This window comes from Mustelus asterias, chromosome 9 (genome assembly GCF_964213995.1).
Source record: "Mustelus asterias chromosome 9, sMusAst1.hap1.1, whole genome shotgun sequence".
NCBI classification, from domain to species: domain Eukaryota; kingdom Metazoa; phylum Chordata; class Chondrichthyes; order Carcharhiniformes; family Triakidae; genus Mustelus; species Mustelus asterias.
The window spans coordinates 90,912,249-90,929,711 of record NC_135809.1 but is presented as its reverse complement, the minus strand read 5'-3'; the positions used below and the strand labels follow the sequence as shown (position 1 = coordinate 90,929,711).

At 43.3% G+C, this 17,463-nt stretch overlaps 1 protein-coding gene across 2 annotated transcripts in view; it reads left to right on the top strand.

Annotated features, from left to right (window-relative positions):
• hps5 (HPS5 biogenesis of lysosomal organelles complex 2 subunit 2) overlaps window positions 1-17,463 on the top strand; it is a 65,458-nt gene that overhangs the window by 22,398 nt on the left and 25,597 nt on the right. The window contains exons 5-13 of one of the 2 annotated variants that reach the window (XM_078220506.1): window positions 297-489; window positions 1,727-1,857; window positions 3,391-3,606; window positions 7,616-7,687; window positions 7,778-7,866; window positions 10,734-10,912; window positions 11,945-12,103; window positions 14,856-15,012; window positions 15,363-15,486. In XM_078220506.1, the coding sequence (XP_078076632.1) occupies window positions 297-489; window positions 1,727-1,857; window positions 3,391-3,606; window positions 7,616-7,687; window positions 7,778-7,866; window positions 10,734-10,912; window positions 11,945-12,103; window positions 14,856-15,012; window positions 15,363-15,486 (1,320 nt within the window). The remainder of the gene's footprint in view (window positions 1-296; window positions 490-1,726; window positions 1,858-3,390; window positions 3,607-7,615; window positions 7,688-7,777; window positions 7,867-10,733; window positions 10,913-11,944; window positions 12,104-14,855; window positions 15,013-15,362; window positions 15,487-17,463) is intronic. The other variant, XM_078220507.1, reaches the window with a different exon arrangement.

Below are 17,463 nucleotides of genomic sequence, written 5' to 3'. Positions count from 1 at the left end.
TTGGGTGTATAACAGATGACATGCTTATGAGACTTGCATAAAAGGAAAGAGAACATGCATGTGCTGAATGATGTGTGCTGCAGAATGAGTGTGATAGAGAGAAAATCCTTGCAGTAAATATGAACATTGCTGGAGAGAGACAGCACGGATGCATGTTGTGACTGATACATGCTGCAGAGAGAAATATTCTGCCTACTGGGAAATGTCGACGACTGAGAGAAAGGTTGGTCTCCGTTAAAATAAATCCCTTGGCTGACCAAGTCCTCATTATTTTATTGGTTTGTTTCCTTGTTCAGCCAGGGACATGTGATTGTGTGGGAGCTGCATCAGGAGCGCCGTGGGAAACCTGAGCGTATTTATGTGTCATCAGAACACAAAGGCAGACAGGTCACGGCTCTCTGCTGGGATACCGCTGCTCTCCGTGTTTTTGTGGGAGACAATCTGGGAAAAGTTTCTGGTCTGAAGGTTAATTCCTCCAAACAGGGAAAGGTCTGTGTTTTTCCTTTGTGATGTACTCCTATGTATGTACATAATGTTGGAATGGAGTGGGATGAACAAACATATTTGGATATTATCTTTACCCAAATTGCACAGCCTAACATTATTGCTCACATTTCTGAAAGACTCACTGATGACTGACTCTTGGTAAATAGATGATGTAACTGAGCCTCATGGACCATCAGGCATAAAGCTACCATTTAGTGTGTTCTGGGCATTTAGCTAGTACATCAACAGTGGTGCTCCAGTTGACCTCAATGCCTGAGATGGCTTCTGGACTGTTAGTCAGTGACTCCTGCTGAAAAGAATGTGTTTATGGATGTACATGATGGAAGATGAGATTAAGTTATGTGACATTTCCAGTTTGAAGAACCCGTAGGGACTTGCTCTTGAGGCTTACTGAACTCAAAACCACTTGAGTAAGGTTTTGGAGGGTACGATGCCTGCCTGCCGAATAGTTCTCTGCAAGGAGTTGATGTGTTCAAGAGAAGAAGGGGGAAAAACTGGTAAGATGTTAACTGGCAGCAGTTGGGCATTAATATGCTGGAATTTAGTGTAGCTGTGCAGATAACAGGGTGAGACTATTTGAGTGGGGCCGTGTTCTGGATTAACATGATTGGGTTTAGATTGGACTGTGCCATGTGTGGGATAGTGATTGGCACAAGAGCATCCATGGCCTTCCCAATTAATAGATAAATATGCAGATGGTATATGTGGTGAATTTGGGCATTGAATGTGTGCCAGTGCACTTGGAGGGCATTTGCAAGGAAATAAATACATAACATTATTGGTGGAGTGCAGATTCTTGCTAGTGTGATATGTAAACGTTGTTGTAATTTCTACTCGAGTTCCATTCCATTTTTAAATTGCAAAACCTAGGTGAAGGGCAAAGACACAGAATGCAGGATGCTGCAAAGGTAAATGTAATTGAGGAAATCGCTGATTGAAGAAGTAGTGATTAGGCAATGCTAAGCTTAAGTCTTAAAGTAAGAAGGAACATTTTGAGGGAGGTGAGGAATTTTACAAATACAATATGACATGCTGTGTAAATTTGTAGAAACGGTACTCCACAACCATGGAGAGAGGCTGGAGATGAGGAAAGGAAACGTTATTTGGCCAGGAACTTGCTCTGCAATTTATATTTAGGAAGAGTACTGAGGGTGCAAGATGTAGTGTTGCAGAGATTATGCAGAGTTGCTTTATTGATTTGATTTCTATTCCGTCTCAGGCTGCTGCATTCGTGATGTTTCCAGTTCAGGTGATTACAACTGTAGACTCGAGAGTGGTGCAACTTGACTATCTAGACGGAAGGTTGTTGGTCTCATCTCTCACTCGCTGCTATCTGTGTGACACTGACAGGTATTTGACAATATTATACATCTATTCAAACTTCTGCATTGTAATTTTGAGTTAGGTGAATTTTGGACAAAACCTGCATGTTAGCTCTGTCACTGGAGGTGACATCCTGATGTCTTCAACATTCACCTCTAACTGATTGGTGCAGTTTTTGCTCTCTTTATCTAGTTTATAGCAGGTCTGCTGGCTGCATTTGCAGGGGGATGTGTGTTATCTTACAGAAAGCCAGCTGTTGGGGGCTAAAACTAGAGCCAATCTATACACACTTTTGTAAACATTTATTAACGGAGTTGCAGATTATAAGCAAGTATTTCCTAACCCCTAACAACCATAATGTGAAGTCAGTGTTTATTTTCCAGGGCACAAATGAATCCTAGGTTGATGCTCACCACCTGCCTACAATTAAACACAGTTAATATATAACGAACAATGAATGGGTCAACTTGCAGATGTAAAACTGTTGCTGCATTGTTCTTGCCGGCGGGAACAAAGGTGACACTGAGAAGAATGGCACAACAATTGACAATGTATTTTAGCATGGGAGCGCTCAGTTTTCTACCATCCTGAACATTTTACCAGTCCTTTCTTTAAACAAAAGTGTTTTTTCTAACCTGTACCCCATCACCCAATTTTCTCTCCAGGCAGTCCTGATCCCTGTTTTGATACTGTTTCATGAATGTCAGCAAGTCGACTGTACTTCATTGAGACGTGAACCTATGTAGTTAATGCTGGAGGGTGTGTGACTGTTCGACTCTAAGCTTGTCCTTACCTGATGATACATTGGTAACTACACTTCTCAGCGAAGTTAATTGATTAGTACTCAAAAGGCCTACCGATTTTCTATTCCTCACCATTAATCCAAGGACACTGAGGCCAACTGTAGCATTATTAACTAACTCAGATCAGAAATTGAACCCAGAATCTTCCTTGTCTGCAAAGATTCAGTGCTAGAGCAGGCTATGTATTTAACCAATGTTTTATGTGGATAGTTGTTGTACATTGCCAGTTACTTAAGGTGGTTAATTGGAAAGTAAACTGAAGCTACACCTTATACTTCAGAGTTAGGGCTTTTATAAAAATTCTCGATATTTTTCATAAACAGTAAGACTAAAAGGTTTTGAATGAATTTGGTTATTACCTCATGTTCTGACACTGTTGTCTTTTACATTATCCGATGGACGCTGGACTGATTTCTTGCATTGCAAGTTCTCACCGTTTTTCCTGCACAGGGTCACGATCTGGCTCCAGTTTTCCTTCTCTGGAGAAACCTGATTTTTGATGCAGGACTGGCACGGGTTGCTGGGGTCGCTCTACCTCCAAATGTTTTATTGCACACTGCAAATTGAAGAAAAAGAAAGCACAAATAAACTTTTGATGCCAGAGAAATTAGATGTAAACTGATTAAAAATTGTTGCATAACAATTGAGGGCTTGTTACCTTATTGGATGGGTGATGTCTGCAATCATTACACCGTCAATAAAACTGAAGACTTCAGCATAATCAGATCAACTTTTTCAAATTCTTCTTGGATGGCAGGGAGAAGTTCTGGAAAATTGGGAACAAAGAGCGAGATGGAGAATTTGGAGCCTGTTTCTTACCAGGATCAAAGAATGTTGGATTCTCTCAGCCACTGATATTCTGTGCACGCCCTGGTTCACGTATGTGGGAGGTGAACTTTGAAGGGGAGGTTCTGAGCACACACCAATTCAAACAGTTATTGGGATCACCTCCACTTCCCATCATCACCCTCAGGTATCCAGTTGCATATATTCCAGTGTCTCCTTCATTTAATATCATTGCTCATGAGAAAATAATAAAGTGAGAAAAGACCATCAAACCCATCCCTCTAATGTTCTAGCCACCCTAGCCAGGCTTTCAGCTGTGTTTTGAATGGTCTCTGAAATCTCTGCCTCTACTATTCTCTGATTATTTTACACATTTCTCCTGTATTGTGTTTTCTGTGCCCCTTGTCATGACTTATCAAAAAGCGTTTGTCTCATTTATTCACTGCCGTTACAGGAATTCCTGATGTTCTCATGGACAGTCTCTTTTGTCGTCTTAATTGTTTGTCACTTGTTTCCGTTATTCCCAACAGGGTCAGCTGTAGACCATTTAGATCATGGCTGATCAGTACGTCATCTCCATTTACCCATCTTTCCTCCTTATCTCTCAATGCCTAATAAAAGAAATCTGTTGATCTCAGTCTTGAGAATTTCAGTTGACTTGATCCACGGCCCTTTGGGGGTGATTGTTTCCTGAAAACCATTATCTAATTTGCAGATTGTGTCCTCTTGTTCTGGATTTCCCCACCAGAAGAAATAGGCTATTTATTTTTACTGGACCAAACCCTTAATCTCAACTCAGATCAGAACTCGAGGGAATATGAGCAAAGTTTATGCAACTTTGTAATTTAATCCTTTCGTTTGTGGTATGATTATGATGAATTTGCATAGAATCCCTTCCTAATACAATGCAACTTTCCTCTGATTTGGTACCTAAAATTGAATGCTGTACTCTAGATGGGGTCCGACATGGCTCTGTACAACAGAAGCATTACTTCCTCATTTTTGAATTCCAGTTCCCTTTATAAAAAGGCAAGCAAGCTTTCCATTGGCCATTTTGATTCCTTTTAGTATCTGATGCTCTAGCTATAGTGACTCGTGTACGTGGGTACCTTTACTCCTCCATAGCTCGTGGTCTTTTCCCCAATAAGAAACTATTTCAATATCTGCCATAGTTTTGCCAATTAAGTTAGCATGTCTGTTCCTTCAATTGACCTCTGAACCCTTGTTATTGGTAAGCTTGGATATACAACTCTCTTTTCCTTCATCTGAATCATTAATGTATATGGCGAAAAGTTGAGTTCCCAGTACAGACCCAGGGTGAATGGAACTTGTCACATCTTTCCAGAGAACTAGCTCTTTATTCTTACTCCCTGGTGTTCCCTATCTCCCCACCAGCTAGTGACAATTGTCAATTTTGCTAATAATCTTGTGTGCCAGACCCCTTTCTGGAAGTCCATACAGTGTTCTTTGACACTCCCCTATCCCTCATGCCAGTGATCCCCTTCAAAATAATAGATTAATCAGAAATGACCCACCCTTCACAAATTCAAATTGACTTTCTTTGATGAACTGCCTAGTTTTCAGATGATTCAAAAAATAATTGGGAAGGCAAGTGGTGAGGCTGACACAGAGTCAACAGGGATATAGACAGGTTAAATGAATGGGCAAAAACTTGGCAAATGGAATATAATGTAGGGTAATGTGAAGTTATGCACTTTGGGAGGAAGGATAAAGGAGCTGAGTATTATTTAAATTGAGAAAGAGTGCAGAAAGCTGCAGAACGGAGGGATTTGGGAGCCCTTGTGTATAAATCACAAAAAGCTAGTATGCAAGTTCAACAGGTAATTGGGAAGGCAAATGGAATGTTGGCCTTTTGTGGAGTATAAAAATACGGAAGTCTTGCTAAAACTATACAAGGCACAAGTTAAACCATGCCCGGAATATTGTGAGCAGTTTTGGTCCCCTTATCTAAGGAAAGATATACTGGCATTGAAGGCACTGGATTCTGGGTATGAAAGGATTTTCTTTTATGAAGAGAGATTAAGTGGGTTGGCTTCTACTCATTGGACTTTAGAAGAATGATTGGTGACCTCATTGAGACGTATAGGATTCTCAGGAGGCTTGATAGAGTAGATGTTGAGAAGTTGTTTCCCTTTGTGGGAGAGTCCAGGACTGAGCAAGAAGTCACCCATTTAAGACAGATGAGGAGGAATTTCTTTTGAGGGTACTGAATCTGTGGAATTCTTTACCGCAGGGGGCTGCAGAGGCTGGGTCGTTAAATATGTTCAAGGTTGAGATAGATTTTTAATCAGTAAGGGAATCCAGGATTATGTGGATAAGGCGGGAAAGTGGTGTTGAGGATTTTCTTATCAGATCAGTCATGACATTAAATGGTGGAGCAGACCCGATGGGCTGAATGGCCTACTTCTCCTATGTCTCATGGTCTTATGATATCTGCACAATTACTAAGTCACTGTGTCTCTGCCTTTGATAGATTCAATTTAACTTCCCCACAATTGAGGTCAAAGGCACTTTCACTTCTTAAAAAATAGTGACATTGGAAATTTTCCAATGTAAAGGCACAGTTCCTGAATCTGGAGAGCTATGTACAATTATAACTAATACATTTGCAATTTCCTCATCTGTTTCTTTTGATATGTGCTCACTGTTGTAGTCATTGAAGTGCAAGTTGTTATTGCTATTCATTTCATGACGACCCATTCCTGTGCTCTTATTATTGCACTGCAGTGTTCCCTGGTCCTCTTCATGTTTTTGTTGCTCTGCATGTTATTTGTGTCATTTGGATGTAGAGATAAGTTACCACTGCAAAGTTCAAAACCTCATTCAGTTCAACTATCTAGCATCGTTTTTAATTCGCCAAAGCTAATTGGCTCCATTGCTTCCCTGTACAGCTTGTTACATGTGTTTCAGCCTTGATAAAGTATTTAAATCCAAATGTCTGTTCACATTTCCTGTGCTGAGTATAAGTCTGTGCTCATAGTTTATGGAGTTTGTGGTTATGTCAAAGAATTACTAGGGTTCAGTTGATCTACACCCCTTAGAATATTAAAAATTGAAAACTTTGCTAAGGTATCTCCAAGTTTATTTATTCCTTATGTCAACATTCCCAGCTTCTCCCACAGGCTAGGTCCCCAATCCGTGGTATCAATTCAATTGCACATCCTATTTACCCTCTAATGATGCACAGGTTACCTGAAAAAGTGCTCTTTACAAGTTAATCACCCTAGTGATTCATGTTTTATGTCTCTGGCCATTTGCTGCAATGGTCTTCATAAACGGCATACTAGGTTATCTGTCCTGTATTGTAATCTCCAATCTAGATGACTTCATGCACTTGGTTTGCTGCTATTTGCTGACCATCCCCATCACCTCTATTACATATAAAATTTAAGCTGTTTTTATAGAAGTACAAGGTGCTGGCTGGTGGCCCACAACGTATAAAATGCAAAAGGTGCAACCCAAAATTTAACTTCACAAGGTTTTTACATGTCTTGGTGAATTCCAGCAAATTTATCTTTAGATTCCAGCTGACTGTGCAAGAGGTGGAAATGGGCAAGTGCAGGTATTAGAATATACAATCATCTTCACACACTCTTGTTCCTGTTCTTAATTGATTATCTGCAGTTTTAACAATGACCCAAAGGCACATTGATCAGTCTGCTGCAGCTCGATGTACTTTGGTCCAATTTCTAATCCACTCCAGAAGCTGTGCTTCTTACTTTGTGGGTCATTCTCCCACACACCATGATGCCAGGTACTTGCTAAAATCTAAATATATAACATGTAGCGAGTTCCCTTTGGCTACTAGGCCTATCATTCCATTTATATCATAAAGCTATTTCCATTGAAAGCAATTCATAATATCCAATTCTCTTGGTACTCAATCTGTCCCATTTATATTGTGGGACAGATTCAACAGTAACAGACACTGTAAAATGTGCATAGTTGGTCCAGTCACGGCAGAGGTTGCTGTAGCTGAATCAACCCAAATGCAGTGGATATTTCAGGATGATTGCTCCCTGGAGCAGTTCTGTTGTCTGAGTTTGCCAGGTTGCCTCCAATGACATGTTTACCCTGTAAAAGTTCATGAAGCACTGATTTCAGCTCATGCTGTTGCTGTTCATTTTCATTTATACTTAGGAATTCATTCATCAAAATGTTAATTTCCTTTCCAGATCTGAGCTACACTCCAACATGACTTCCTGTCCTCCGCAATCCATCTCTTTTCCCAGACTCTTGTGTTTGAGGTGAGAAACAGAGAAAATAATACAGCACACACTGCTGAATAATTATTAGACGACAACGTTAACATTTCTGATTTCTTCCCCCTCCCACAGTGAAAATTATGTTCTGAGTTGGACAGACCGAGGGATCTATGTGTTTGTTCCGCAGAGTGTTCAGGTGTTGCTCTGGAGTGAGCTGAAAGGTGAGATGTTGAAGCAACTAGACTTGCATTGTGAGTTTTGAAGCAATTAAAAAATATATACATATTTTGTCTTTGATATAATTTCTTACCATTCACTTCTTGCTCTCCCCAAGTCATTGTCTTGTTGGGACAGTGTTCACTTGGATCCATACCTCTTCCAAGTAAGAATTTTTGAGACGTGACTTAGACAGTTATTGGTGGCAAGTCATTCAAATCTGCGCACTACATAGTTGAGTCAGGATGTGTGATTTGGAGGGGAACTTGCAGCCACATGTATCTGCTATCCTTGCCCTTCCAGATGTTAGTGATCTCCAGTTTGGAGGTTGAAGGCTTGGTGGGTTTCTGCCATGCGTCTGTAGAAGGCACATATTGTTGCTGCTGTACACCGCTGATGGAAGGAGCGCTGATCAAGCAGACTACTTTGTTCTGCGTGGTGTGCTATGATCCTGTTCGGGACTGTTAACAGAAGAAATCCAAGCACCAAGCAATTAATCAATCGAACTGTGCTACAAGCTTTCACCTTTTTAAGCAAGAACAAACTTTATTATATATCACAGAGAATTAAACAAAGTAGGCATTATTAACTTAACACCATAGTTTAGAATTATGATTTATGCTGTGAACTCAGTTTTACTTTTTACTACAGCTCCACAATTCCCCCTGGTATTTCAACTATTCTTCCAAAGTAAGCTTCTATGGTGACCCTTCCATTAGCTTTGAGCTATATGACCCTCCACTTTTCTTTACAGATCTCACAATAATGGATGCCTCAACTCCTTGTTTGGGCTGTTGGTAGATATCCAACTGCCTTTCCAAAGCTTTCTAAGATAACTCTGCTGACTGCTTTCTGTCACAAGGCTCTGTGAAGACCACTGTGGATTTTTTCCACTCGATGCAAGTTAGAGCAAATCTTCTAGCTGCTCTCCCCTCTCAAAATCCAAACTGAGAGAGAGCCTCACCCACCTCCATGCAGTGAATGATGAACTTAGCATTTTTGCTGCTTAAAATGCAGGTCTAACTGACTATCGCCACTTGTGGTGTGCTCAATCTGCTGAGATGCAGTATTCACCAAAGCAAAGGTACAACTGCCTCTTGTTTGTCCCCAAACTGGATGACTTGCTTCTGTCTGCAAACACCTGAAGGACAGATAAACAAAAGAACTTCTAGCCCCATATCCCATCTCCATGACGACATGGCATGCTTTGGAATGATTCGAATAGAAATGCAAACCAATTATTTTACCTTCAACACAACTCTTAAAATCTGTACCTATATGAATAATTTCTATTGCTATCGGAGTTTTACGACCTTCTTTCCTAGAATTGTTAGCTCTGACTTGATAAGTCAATGTGGCCTCAACCTTGTTAAGTGTAATAAATACCAAGTTTCTTTAAATTGCATTTACTTCAGGATTGTGGAAGGCATAGCAATCTAGTAGGCTGCTGAGAGAATGAACACAAATATTTAAGTTGGTTATGGGGTAAAATATGGTGGGGGTGGAAGTGAGGGTTGAGGTGGATTGGTGTGAGGGTGGGGGGGTGGATTGGGGGTGAGGGTGGGGATGCAGGGCAGGAGGTGGATTGGGCTAAGGGTGGGGGTGAGGGGTGGATTGAGGGTGAGGGGTAGATTGGGGGTGAGCGATGGATTGGGGTTGAGGGTAGGGGGTGCAGGGTGAAAGGTGAATTGGGTGTGAGGGTGGGGGGGTGCCGGGTGGATTGGGCTAAGGGTGGGGGGTGCAGGGTGAGGGATGGATTGGGGGTGAGGGGTGGATTGAAGGTGAGGGGTGGATTGAGGGTGAGGGGTGGATTGAGGGTGAGGGGTGGATGGGGGTGAGGGGTGGATTGGGGGTGGGGGTGCAGGATGAGGGGTGGATTGGGGGTGCAGGGTGAGGGTGGGGGGTGCAGGGTGAGGGGTGGATTGGGCTATGGGTGGGGGGTGCAGGGTGAGGGATGGATTGGGGTGAGAGGTGGATTGAGGGTGAGGGGTGGATTGAGGGTGAGGGGTGGATGGGAGTGAGGGGTGGATTGGGGGTGAGGGTGGGGGGGGTGCAGGGTGAGGTGTGGATTGGGCTAAGGTTGGGGGGTGTGGGTGAGGGATGGATTGGGCTACGGTTGGGGGGTGTGGGTGAGGGGTGGATTGAAGGTGAGGGGTGGATTGGGGGTGAGTGGGGGGTGAGGGATGGATTGGGGGTGCAGGGTGGGGGGTGGATTGGGGGTGGGGGGTGCAGGGTAAGGGGTGGATTGGGGGTGAGGGGTGTAGGGTGAGGGTGGGGGGGTGCAGGGTGAGGGGTGGATTGGGGGTGGGGTGTGCAGGGTGAGGGGTGGATTGGGGTTGAGGGTGGGGGGTGCAGAGTGAGGGGTGGATTGGGTGTGGGGGTGCAGGGTAAGGGGTGGATTGGGGGATGAGGGTCGGGGGTTTGAGAAAGCTGAAGAGAAACCACTCCAAAGATGTGCGGGTTGGGTTGATTGGCCATGCTGGGTTGCCCCTTAGTGTCGGGGGACTAGCTAGGGTGAATGCATGGGGATGGGGCCTGGATGGGATTGTGGTCAGTGCAGACTCGATCGGCCAAATGGGCTCCCTTTGTACTGTAGGGATTCAAGAGGCAACTAGATAGATACATGAATAGGCAGGAAATAGGGATATGGACCACACACAGGCAAGAAAATATTAGAGAGGCATCTGTGTCGGCACAAACTTGGGCCGAAGGGCCTGTTCCTGTGCTGTACTTTTCTTTGTTCTTTGTTCTTTGGTTTCTCTCTCTGAATATAATACTCCTGAAGATGTTCTATTGTGTGAGGCTCAGCAAGTTTACTGTAAGTCCAGACTGTTCAGTCTCTGATTTGTCCTCACTCCTCTCTCCTTTTCAGATGTGCAAAACATAGCTGTTTACAAGAACGAGCTGTTCTGTCTCCACGCTGATGGGCGGGTAACTCATCTGTGTCTCCTGTCAGGGGAACGGTGCACAGAGCGTCTGCTTCGGCGGGACATGTGGACTCTGGCTGCACAAGTCTGCTGCCTCTTCCAGCACTGCATTACTGCAAGCAGGGTGAGCATCTGCTGCCACTGTCACAGTTGAACTCAGATACTTTGGGCTAGCAAGATGCTTGTGATGTTTGCTATTTGAGCTCTTAAAGCAATTTTAAAGAACCATTTTAATAACAGGCTAATGCTGAAATCCTTGAAACAGAGACAGGATTTGTACTAAATATTCCAAGTCTGCAGTTTTGAGGGTTGTTATTACATGGGAGGGGCTTCTCATTGTGCATACCCCAGGCTTCTTCTGCTCAGTTAGTCTTCATGATCCTTGTTGAACTCATCTTGATGTTTAGCTTCCCTGTAATGCAGTTGCTACATGAGAATTACAAGGTCATGTACCCCAATTAAGCTTAAAATTTAAAGGCCATTTAAAGTTTCTAAAGTTTATTTATTAGAGTCACAAGTAGGTTTACATTAACACTGCAATGAAGTTACTGTGAAAATCCCCTAGTTGCCACACTCCGGCGTCTGTTCGGGTACACTGAGGGAGAATTTAGCATGGCCGATGCAACTAGCCAGTGTGTCTTTTGGACTATGGGAGGAAGCTGGAGCAACCAGAGGAAACCCAAGCAGAGAACGTGCAGTCTCTGCACAGACAGTGACTCAAGCTGGGAATTGAACCCGGGTCCCTGGAGCAGCAGTGCTAACCACTGTGCCACCATGCCACAATTAGATGTAGCTTGAGGAAGGATGTAATTATATGGGCCACTGTTACACAGGGACCTCTGTATAATGTATGGCAGAAGTGGGCAGAGTGTAATGGAATCCCTCATGTGGAAAGAACTGTGCAATATATAGTCACTATTATAGGAGGTGAAAGATGTGGTGTACTGTGGTCACTCCATCCTGGGAAGTGACGGATATGATGTAATGTGGTCACTGTTATATAGGTGGGATTGCTTTCAAGGTTTTTGTTTAATAATATCTAGGGGATGGCAGTGTTTGAGGAGTTGGTCCCATGTAGAAATGGCCTCAAGTGCAGTTTTGATTGAGCCATATTGTCCTGTGACAGTGGCCTTATTGTTGATGCTCCTCTTCACAGACTCGTAAGCTGTTACCTATGGACAGACTGGAGCACCTGAAGTCACAGCTAGATGCTGCCACACAGAGCCACCTTGTTGCCCGATTGGAAGAGGTGTTGCTGAAGCTAGAGCCCTTTGATTCAGCCTGCAGCAGTCGCAGGAGCAGCTTTTCATCTCATGTATGTAGTTTGTGATGACTCTTCACCCTAACGCAACGTTTCAGTATAAGATGTCTGCTGAGATTACTGGCTTTCAGCTCAGGGTGAGGGTTTAGTGGTGGCTCGTGGAGGTTAATGTGTATTTCACCTTGAAAATATCCTGTAGTTGGTTAACTTTAGCTCTTGAAAATATCTGTTTTCTGAACTGATTTGGTGGGTAAAGTGGCTGTGACTTTCAGCTTGGCAGTGTTATTCATATGGATTAGGCAGCATATTAACATGCATCACCTAGGTGAGTGTTGTCCAGTAAAGATTTTAGTGCTTGCCATATTTGTACTAATCAGGTTCCCATATTGTCACATGATACAAAATATTTGCACAACCGTTTGAAAATAGGTTTGAGGTTTTAAGCCTTCAGCAATCAAGACCAATAAACTCATTGCCAGAGCCAACATCAAAAAGACTTTGCAATCTAACCGTTTCACAAAGCCAGCTTGCTGTTTACACTCTGGAGGGTGGTGACAATCTGTTAACTGATGTGTTCTGTTTCTAACAATATGTTCCAGTTTATTTCCAAAAAAAACAAATTTTGTTCAAGAGTTAACTCTCTTGATTTTATCAGAATTGTTTTGTTGGGAGAAATGGGGAGGGGAAAGAATTGCCCAATCTCCACCTATTAGCTTGTCAGTTGCCTGTCATTTCTGAACACTGTGTCCAGACAATTAATAGACCATTGGCTCGTGGAAAGCCACCAGTTCTATCTCTCCTTTTAAACCAAAAGTGTCGTCTTCCTTTCAATTACTCACTTCAGCAGATCTAGTAAGATGAAAGCTGAACAAATGTGGATGACACCATCCCAGCTTGCCAAATCTGCACATTTCTGCACTCATTGGCAGCCATGCTTTGCTGCTTGGTGCTCATGCATTGCAAACCTTTTGTGAAAACGGCCAACTAACAGCTAAACAAATCCAAGTTCTTCAGTTACCATCCCGGGCCACTAGGTTTCTCAAATTTTCAAAGAGAGTTCGACTACTGGCCTTCGGAGGGCCTGGCCTTCTTTCATAGCGACTCACTCAGTGGTTTCACAGATCCAAATGCAGGCACCCACTGGGAACAGGGAGAGAGAGAAGATGACAGGTAGCAAACATTTTTTCTTGATTCATTCATCTTTTGATTAATTGAGCAAGTGTGTTTTCAGCTTCTATGGCACTGCTTCCAGGAAATCTGACAATAGTCTAATTTTTAAAAAGTTAGAAACCGAAACTGCTGAAAATAGTCAGTAGGTCAGGCTTCATTTGGGGCGAGAATAACGGTTAACATTTCATAATGACCTTCCATCAGAACAGATACTGATGAACATAATTGCAGTTCAATTGAAATGTGATATCTGTCTAACAGCAGCCTGGTCTTGAGTGACACCCACGCTCACACCCAGGGTAGTGGAGTCCAAAGCTAGAGGAATAGAGATGTATGGCATGGAAACAAGCCTCCTGCCCAACTTGTCCATTCCGACCAGGTTTCCTAAACAGGACTAGTTCCATTTGTCTGTATTTGGCCCATAGCCCTCTAAACCTTTCCTTTCCATGTACCTGTCCAAATGTCTTTTAAATGTCATAATTCTACCTGCCTCTATCCCCTCCTGGCAGCTCATTCCATATATGCACCACCCTCTGTGAAAAAGTTGCCCCTCGGGTCCCTTTTAAGTCTTTCCCCTCATCTTAAGCCTATGCCTTCTAGCTTTGGACTCCACTACCCTGGGGAAAAGACCTTGGCTATTCACTTTATCTATGTTCTTCATGATTTTATAAACCTCTGTAAGGTCACCCTTCATCTCCCTGCACTCCAGGGGAAAAAAGCCCCAGCCTCCTCTTATAATTCAAACCTTTGAGTCCCGGTAACATCCTTGTAAATCTTTTTTGCCCCCTTTCCAGTTTAGCAACATCCTCCCTATAGCAGGGCATCCAGAATTGTATGCAGTACTCCAAATGTGGCCTTACCAATGTATTGTACAGTTGTAACATAACGTCCCAACTCCTGTACTCACTGCTCTGACCGATGAAGACAAGTGTGCCAAACTTCATCTTCACTACCATGTCCCTGTGATGCCGCTTTCAAGGAACTATGTATCTGCACCTCTAGGTCTCTCTGTTTGACAACACTCCCCAGGGCCCTACCATCGACTGTGTAAGTCCTGCCCTGGTTTGTCTTACTAAACCACTATTGCAACGTTAGCATAACTGAGGAAAGTGTGCCTCTAAATTGGAGAAGCATCAATTTGCCATATGTCTGTAACCGATTTGAATATTGGACAACACTAATCTAGATTCATCCAGGAGCAGTGACAACTTGTATGGTGTACCAATGCCCAGGGAAGTGTATTTGGGAAAAGCTGCATGTTTTCAGGGGCAGGAATGTGGAGTTATAATTTCAAAATAGAATTGTAACTGACTGCCCCTCCCACTTAGCCTTTCTGTTTGACGCTGTTCCCCCTTTGCTTTTGTTTTCATTGTTACCAAAATATGAAACTGGGTGGGATCGATGCTCCCTGCTTGGTGAGGACTTTCCTGGTGCCATGGTTGGTGAAGTCTACCATTTCTTTGTGTCAGCTGAGGGGACATGTGGAGAAGGGGAAGGTGATCTCCAATTGAGAGTCTGAAATTGGAACCTTTTCCTGCGAGCTGGGCTCCCTCTTTATCCAAGAGAAGTTTCCGCATCGCAACTTAAAATCATGAGATGCTGCTGCATTTAAATGTTGATGCTTTCTTTCCTTCAGGAGAGTTTTAATGTCCTAGATTCAGGCATTTATCGCGTGATTAGCCGACGAGGCAGCCAGTCGGATGAGGACTCTGGTTCATTGCACAGCCATCTGTCTGAAGAGGAGAGACTGAGGGAATTTACTTCAGTACAGGAGGAAGAGCAAGGAGAGCAGGGTAAGGACAGGTGATGCCCTTGGGGAGAGCAATTAATCTGTGGCTAAATCTGTGCTTTGCTGGAACTCTGCTTGATTTACTTAAATGAGGACAGTGGCATTGAGAAATGCCACACAGAAAATTAACCCATTTGTCAGTTCAATAGAAACATGCATTGCTACCAAATGTTAGCCCTAAATCCACCTTTACAGTGCACTGCAGATTAATGAAAATACTGCTTGGAACATTCATTTGTTGCTTTTTATTTTTGTTTTCGTAGCACATCATCTGGTGTCTTTCTTGAACCTGTGCCAAATGGGAGGTGTGCTGTTCTCCATTGATGTCATTTTGTTTCTGTTTCCATTTGTTAGACAATGTCTCCCATTCTTCCTTGAATATTGAGGGTGATCGGAGTGAGACACTGATTCCATTCCATCTTCCATTGTCATTTCGTTCCACATCTCCACGCGTCTCTTTGCAGGCTATGAAGGAAAGGTAACCTTAACAACTGTTTGCCACCAACACTAGTGCCAATGTTGACATGAGACACCTGTAAACACAGTTACTCCTGGTAAAGACTGTGTAGCTGAACCAGAGATCCTGGGATTGATTCCTCAGCTTTATCTCCTGGGGAGATTTGATAACATTTAGGGCATTTTGTTTTAGTACAACTGAGCTAAGGAGGGAATTCCGCAGCCATTGACTACCACTGGAATGATATTTGATTTGATTTATTATTGTCACGTGTTAGTATGCAGTGAAAAATATTGTTTCCTGCATGCTATACAGACATAGCATACCGTATATAGAGAAGGAAAGGAGAGTGCAGAATGTAGTGTTACAGTCAAAGCTAGGGTGTAGAGAAAGATCAACTTAATGCGAGGTAGGTCCATTCAAAAGTCTGATGGCAGCAGGAAAGAAACTGTTCATGAGTTGGTTGGTATGTGTCCTCAGACTTTTGTATCTTTTTCTTGACAGAAGAAGGTAGAAGAGTATGCCCGAGGTGCGTGGGGTCCTTAATTATGCTGGCTGCTTTTGCGAGGCAGCGGGAAGTGTAGACCGTGTCAATGGGTGGGAGTGATACACTGGGCTTCGTTCACAACCCTTTGTAGTTTCTTGCAGTCTTGGACAGAGCAGGAGCCATACCAAGCTGTGATACAACCAGAAAGAATGCTTTCTATGGTGCATCTGTAAAAGTTGGTGAGAGTCATAGTGGTCATGCCAAATTTCCTTAGTCTCCTGAGAAAGTAGAGGCATTGGTGGGCTTTCTTAACTATAGTGTTGGCATGGAGGGCCCAGACAGGTTGTTGGTGATCTGGATGCCTCCACTACGCTTCCTGAAGTCGATGACTATCTCCTTCATTTTGTTGACATTGAGGGAGAGATTATTGTTGTTGCACCAGTTCACCAGATTCTCTATCTCACTCCTCTACTCTGTCTTGTCATTGTTTGTGATCCGACCCACTATGGTGGTCTCATCAGCAAATTTGAAAATAGAGTTGGAGGGGAATTTGACCACACAGTCATAGGTGAATAAGTTTAAGGTTTATTTATTAGTGTCAAAAGTAGGTGTTCGAGCGGTGTTCATTCATCCGTTATCGTAGCGTCTGCATGGTCTTCCCAATGTACCATGCCTTTAAGACATGACTAGCTGTAAAGACTTGCATTCCAACCATTATCTTATAAATTGAGTTTGTGTCTGTATATGCCCTGTTTGTGAACACAGCTCTTCACTCACCTGATGAAGGAACCTGAGACTCCGAAAGCTAGTGCTGCCAAATAAACCTGTTGGACTTTAACCTGGTGTTGATGAGACTTCTTACTGTGCTTACCCCAGTCCAACGCCGGCATCTCCACATCATGATATTTGTGTAGCAGTGGTCTAAGGTGTTTGGGCCTCTGGTGGAACAGGAGACTTGGTGGTGGTATCCTGGTAGTACGCGCTTGAGCTTGGCCTGATTGAAGTCCCCGGCCACGATGAACAAGGCTTTGGGATGTTTCATCCAGCGCAGTCTTCATGTCCTCATGGGGTGGGATGTAAACTGCTGTCAGGATAACTGTGGTGAACCATCGTTGGTTCACCACTGGGGTTTGTTACCATGTTACTGTTGGGCTAGGGTGTTATTACTGTGGGGGTTGTACTATGTTGTTGGGTTAGGGTGTTTACCTGTTATGAGAGTTATCGTGGCACATTCCAGTGGGGTCCCGCCTCCGGTGGCAGGGTATAAGACCCCCTGCTCCGGCAGGACCCCTTCAGTCTGAACTGGTGTATTCGTGTTGGTAGTTCCCTTGTTACTTTATTAAAGCCTTCAATACCGAAGCCTTGATTCCATGTGCTTATTGACGCGCATCAATTTAATAAAGTAAACAGAAAACTCACAACTGTGCAACAAGAAGAAAAAAAAACAGAGAGTATGGAACAGATCCTAAAACCGGATCGTCTGACACTGGACCCACGTGCGGTCGGTGCAG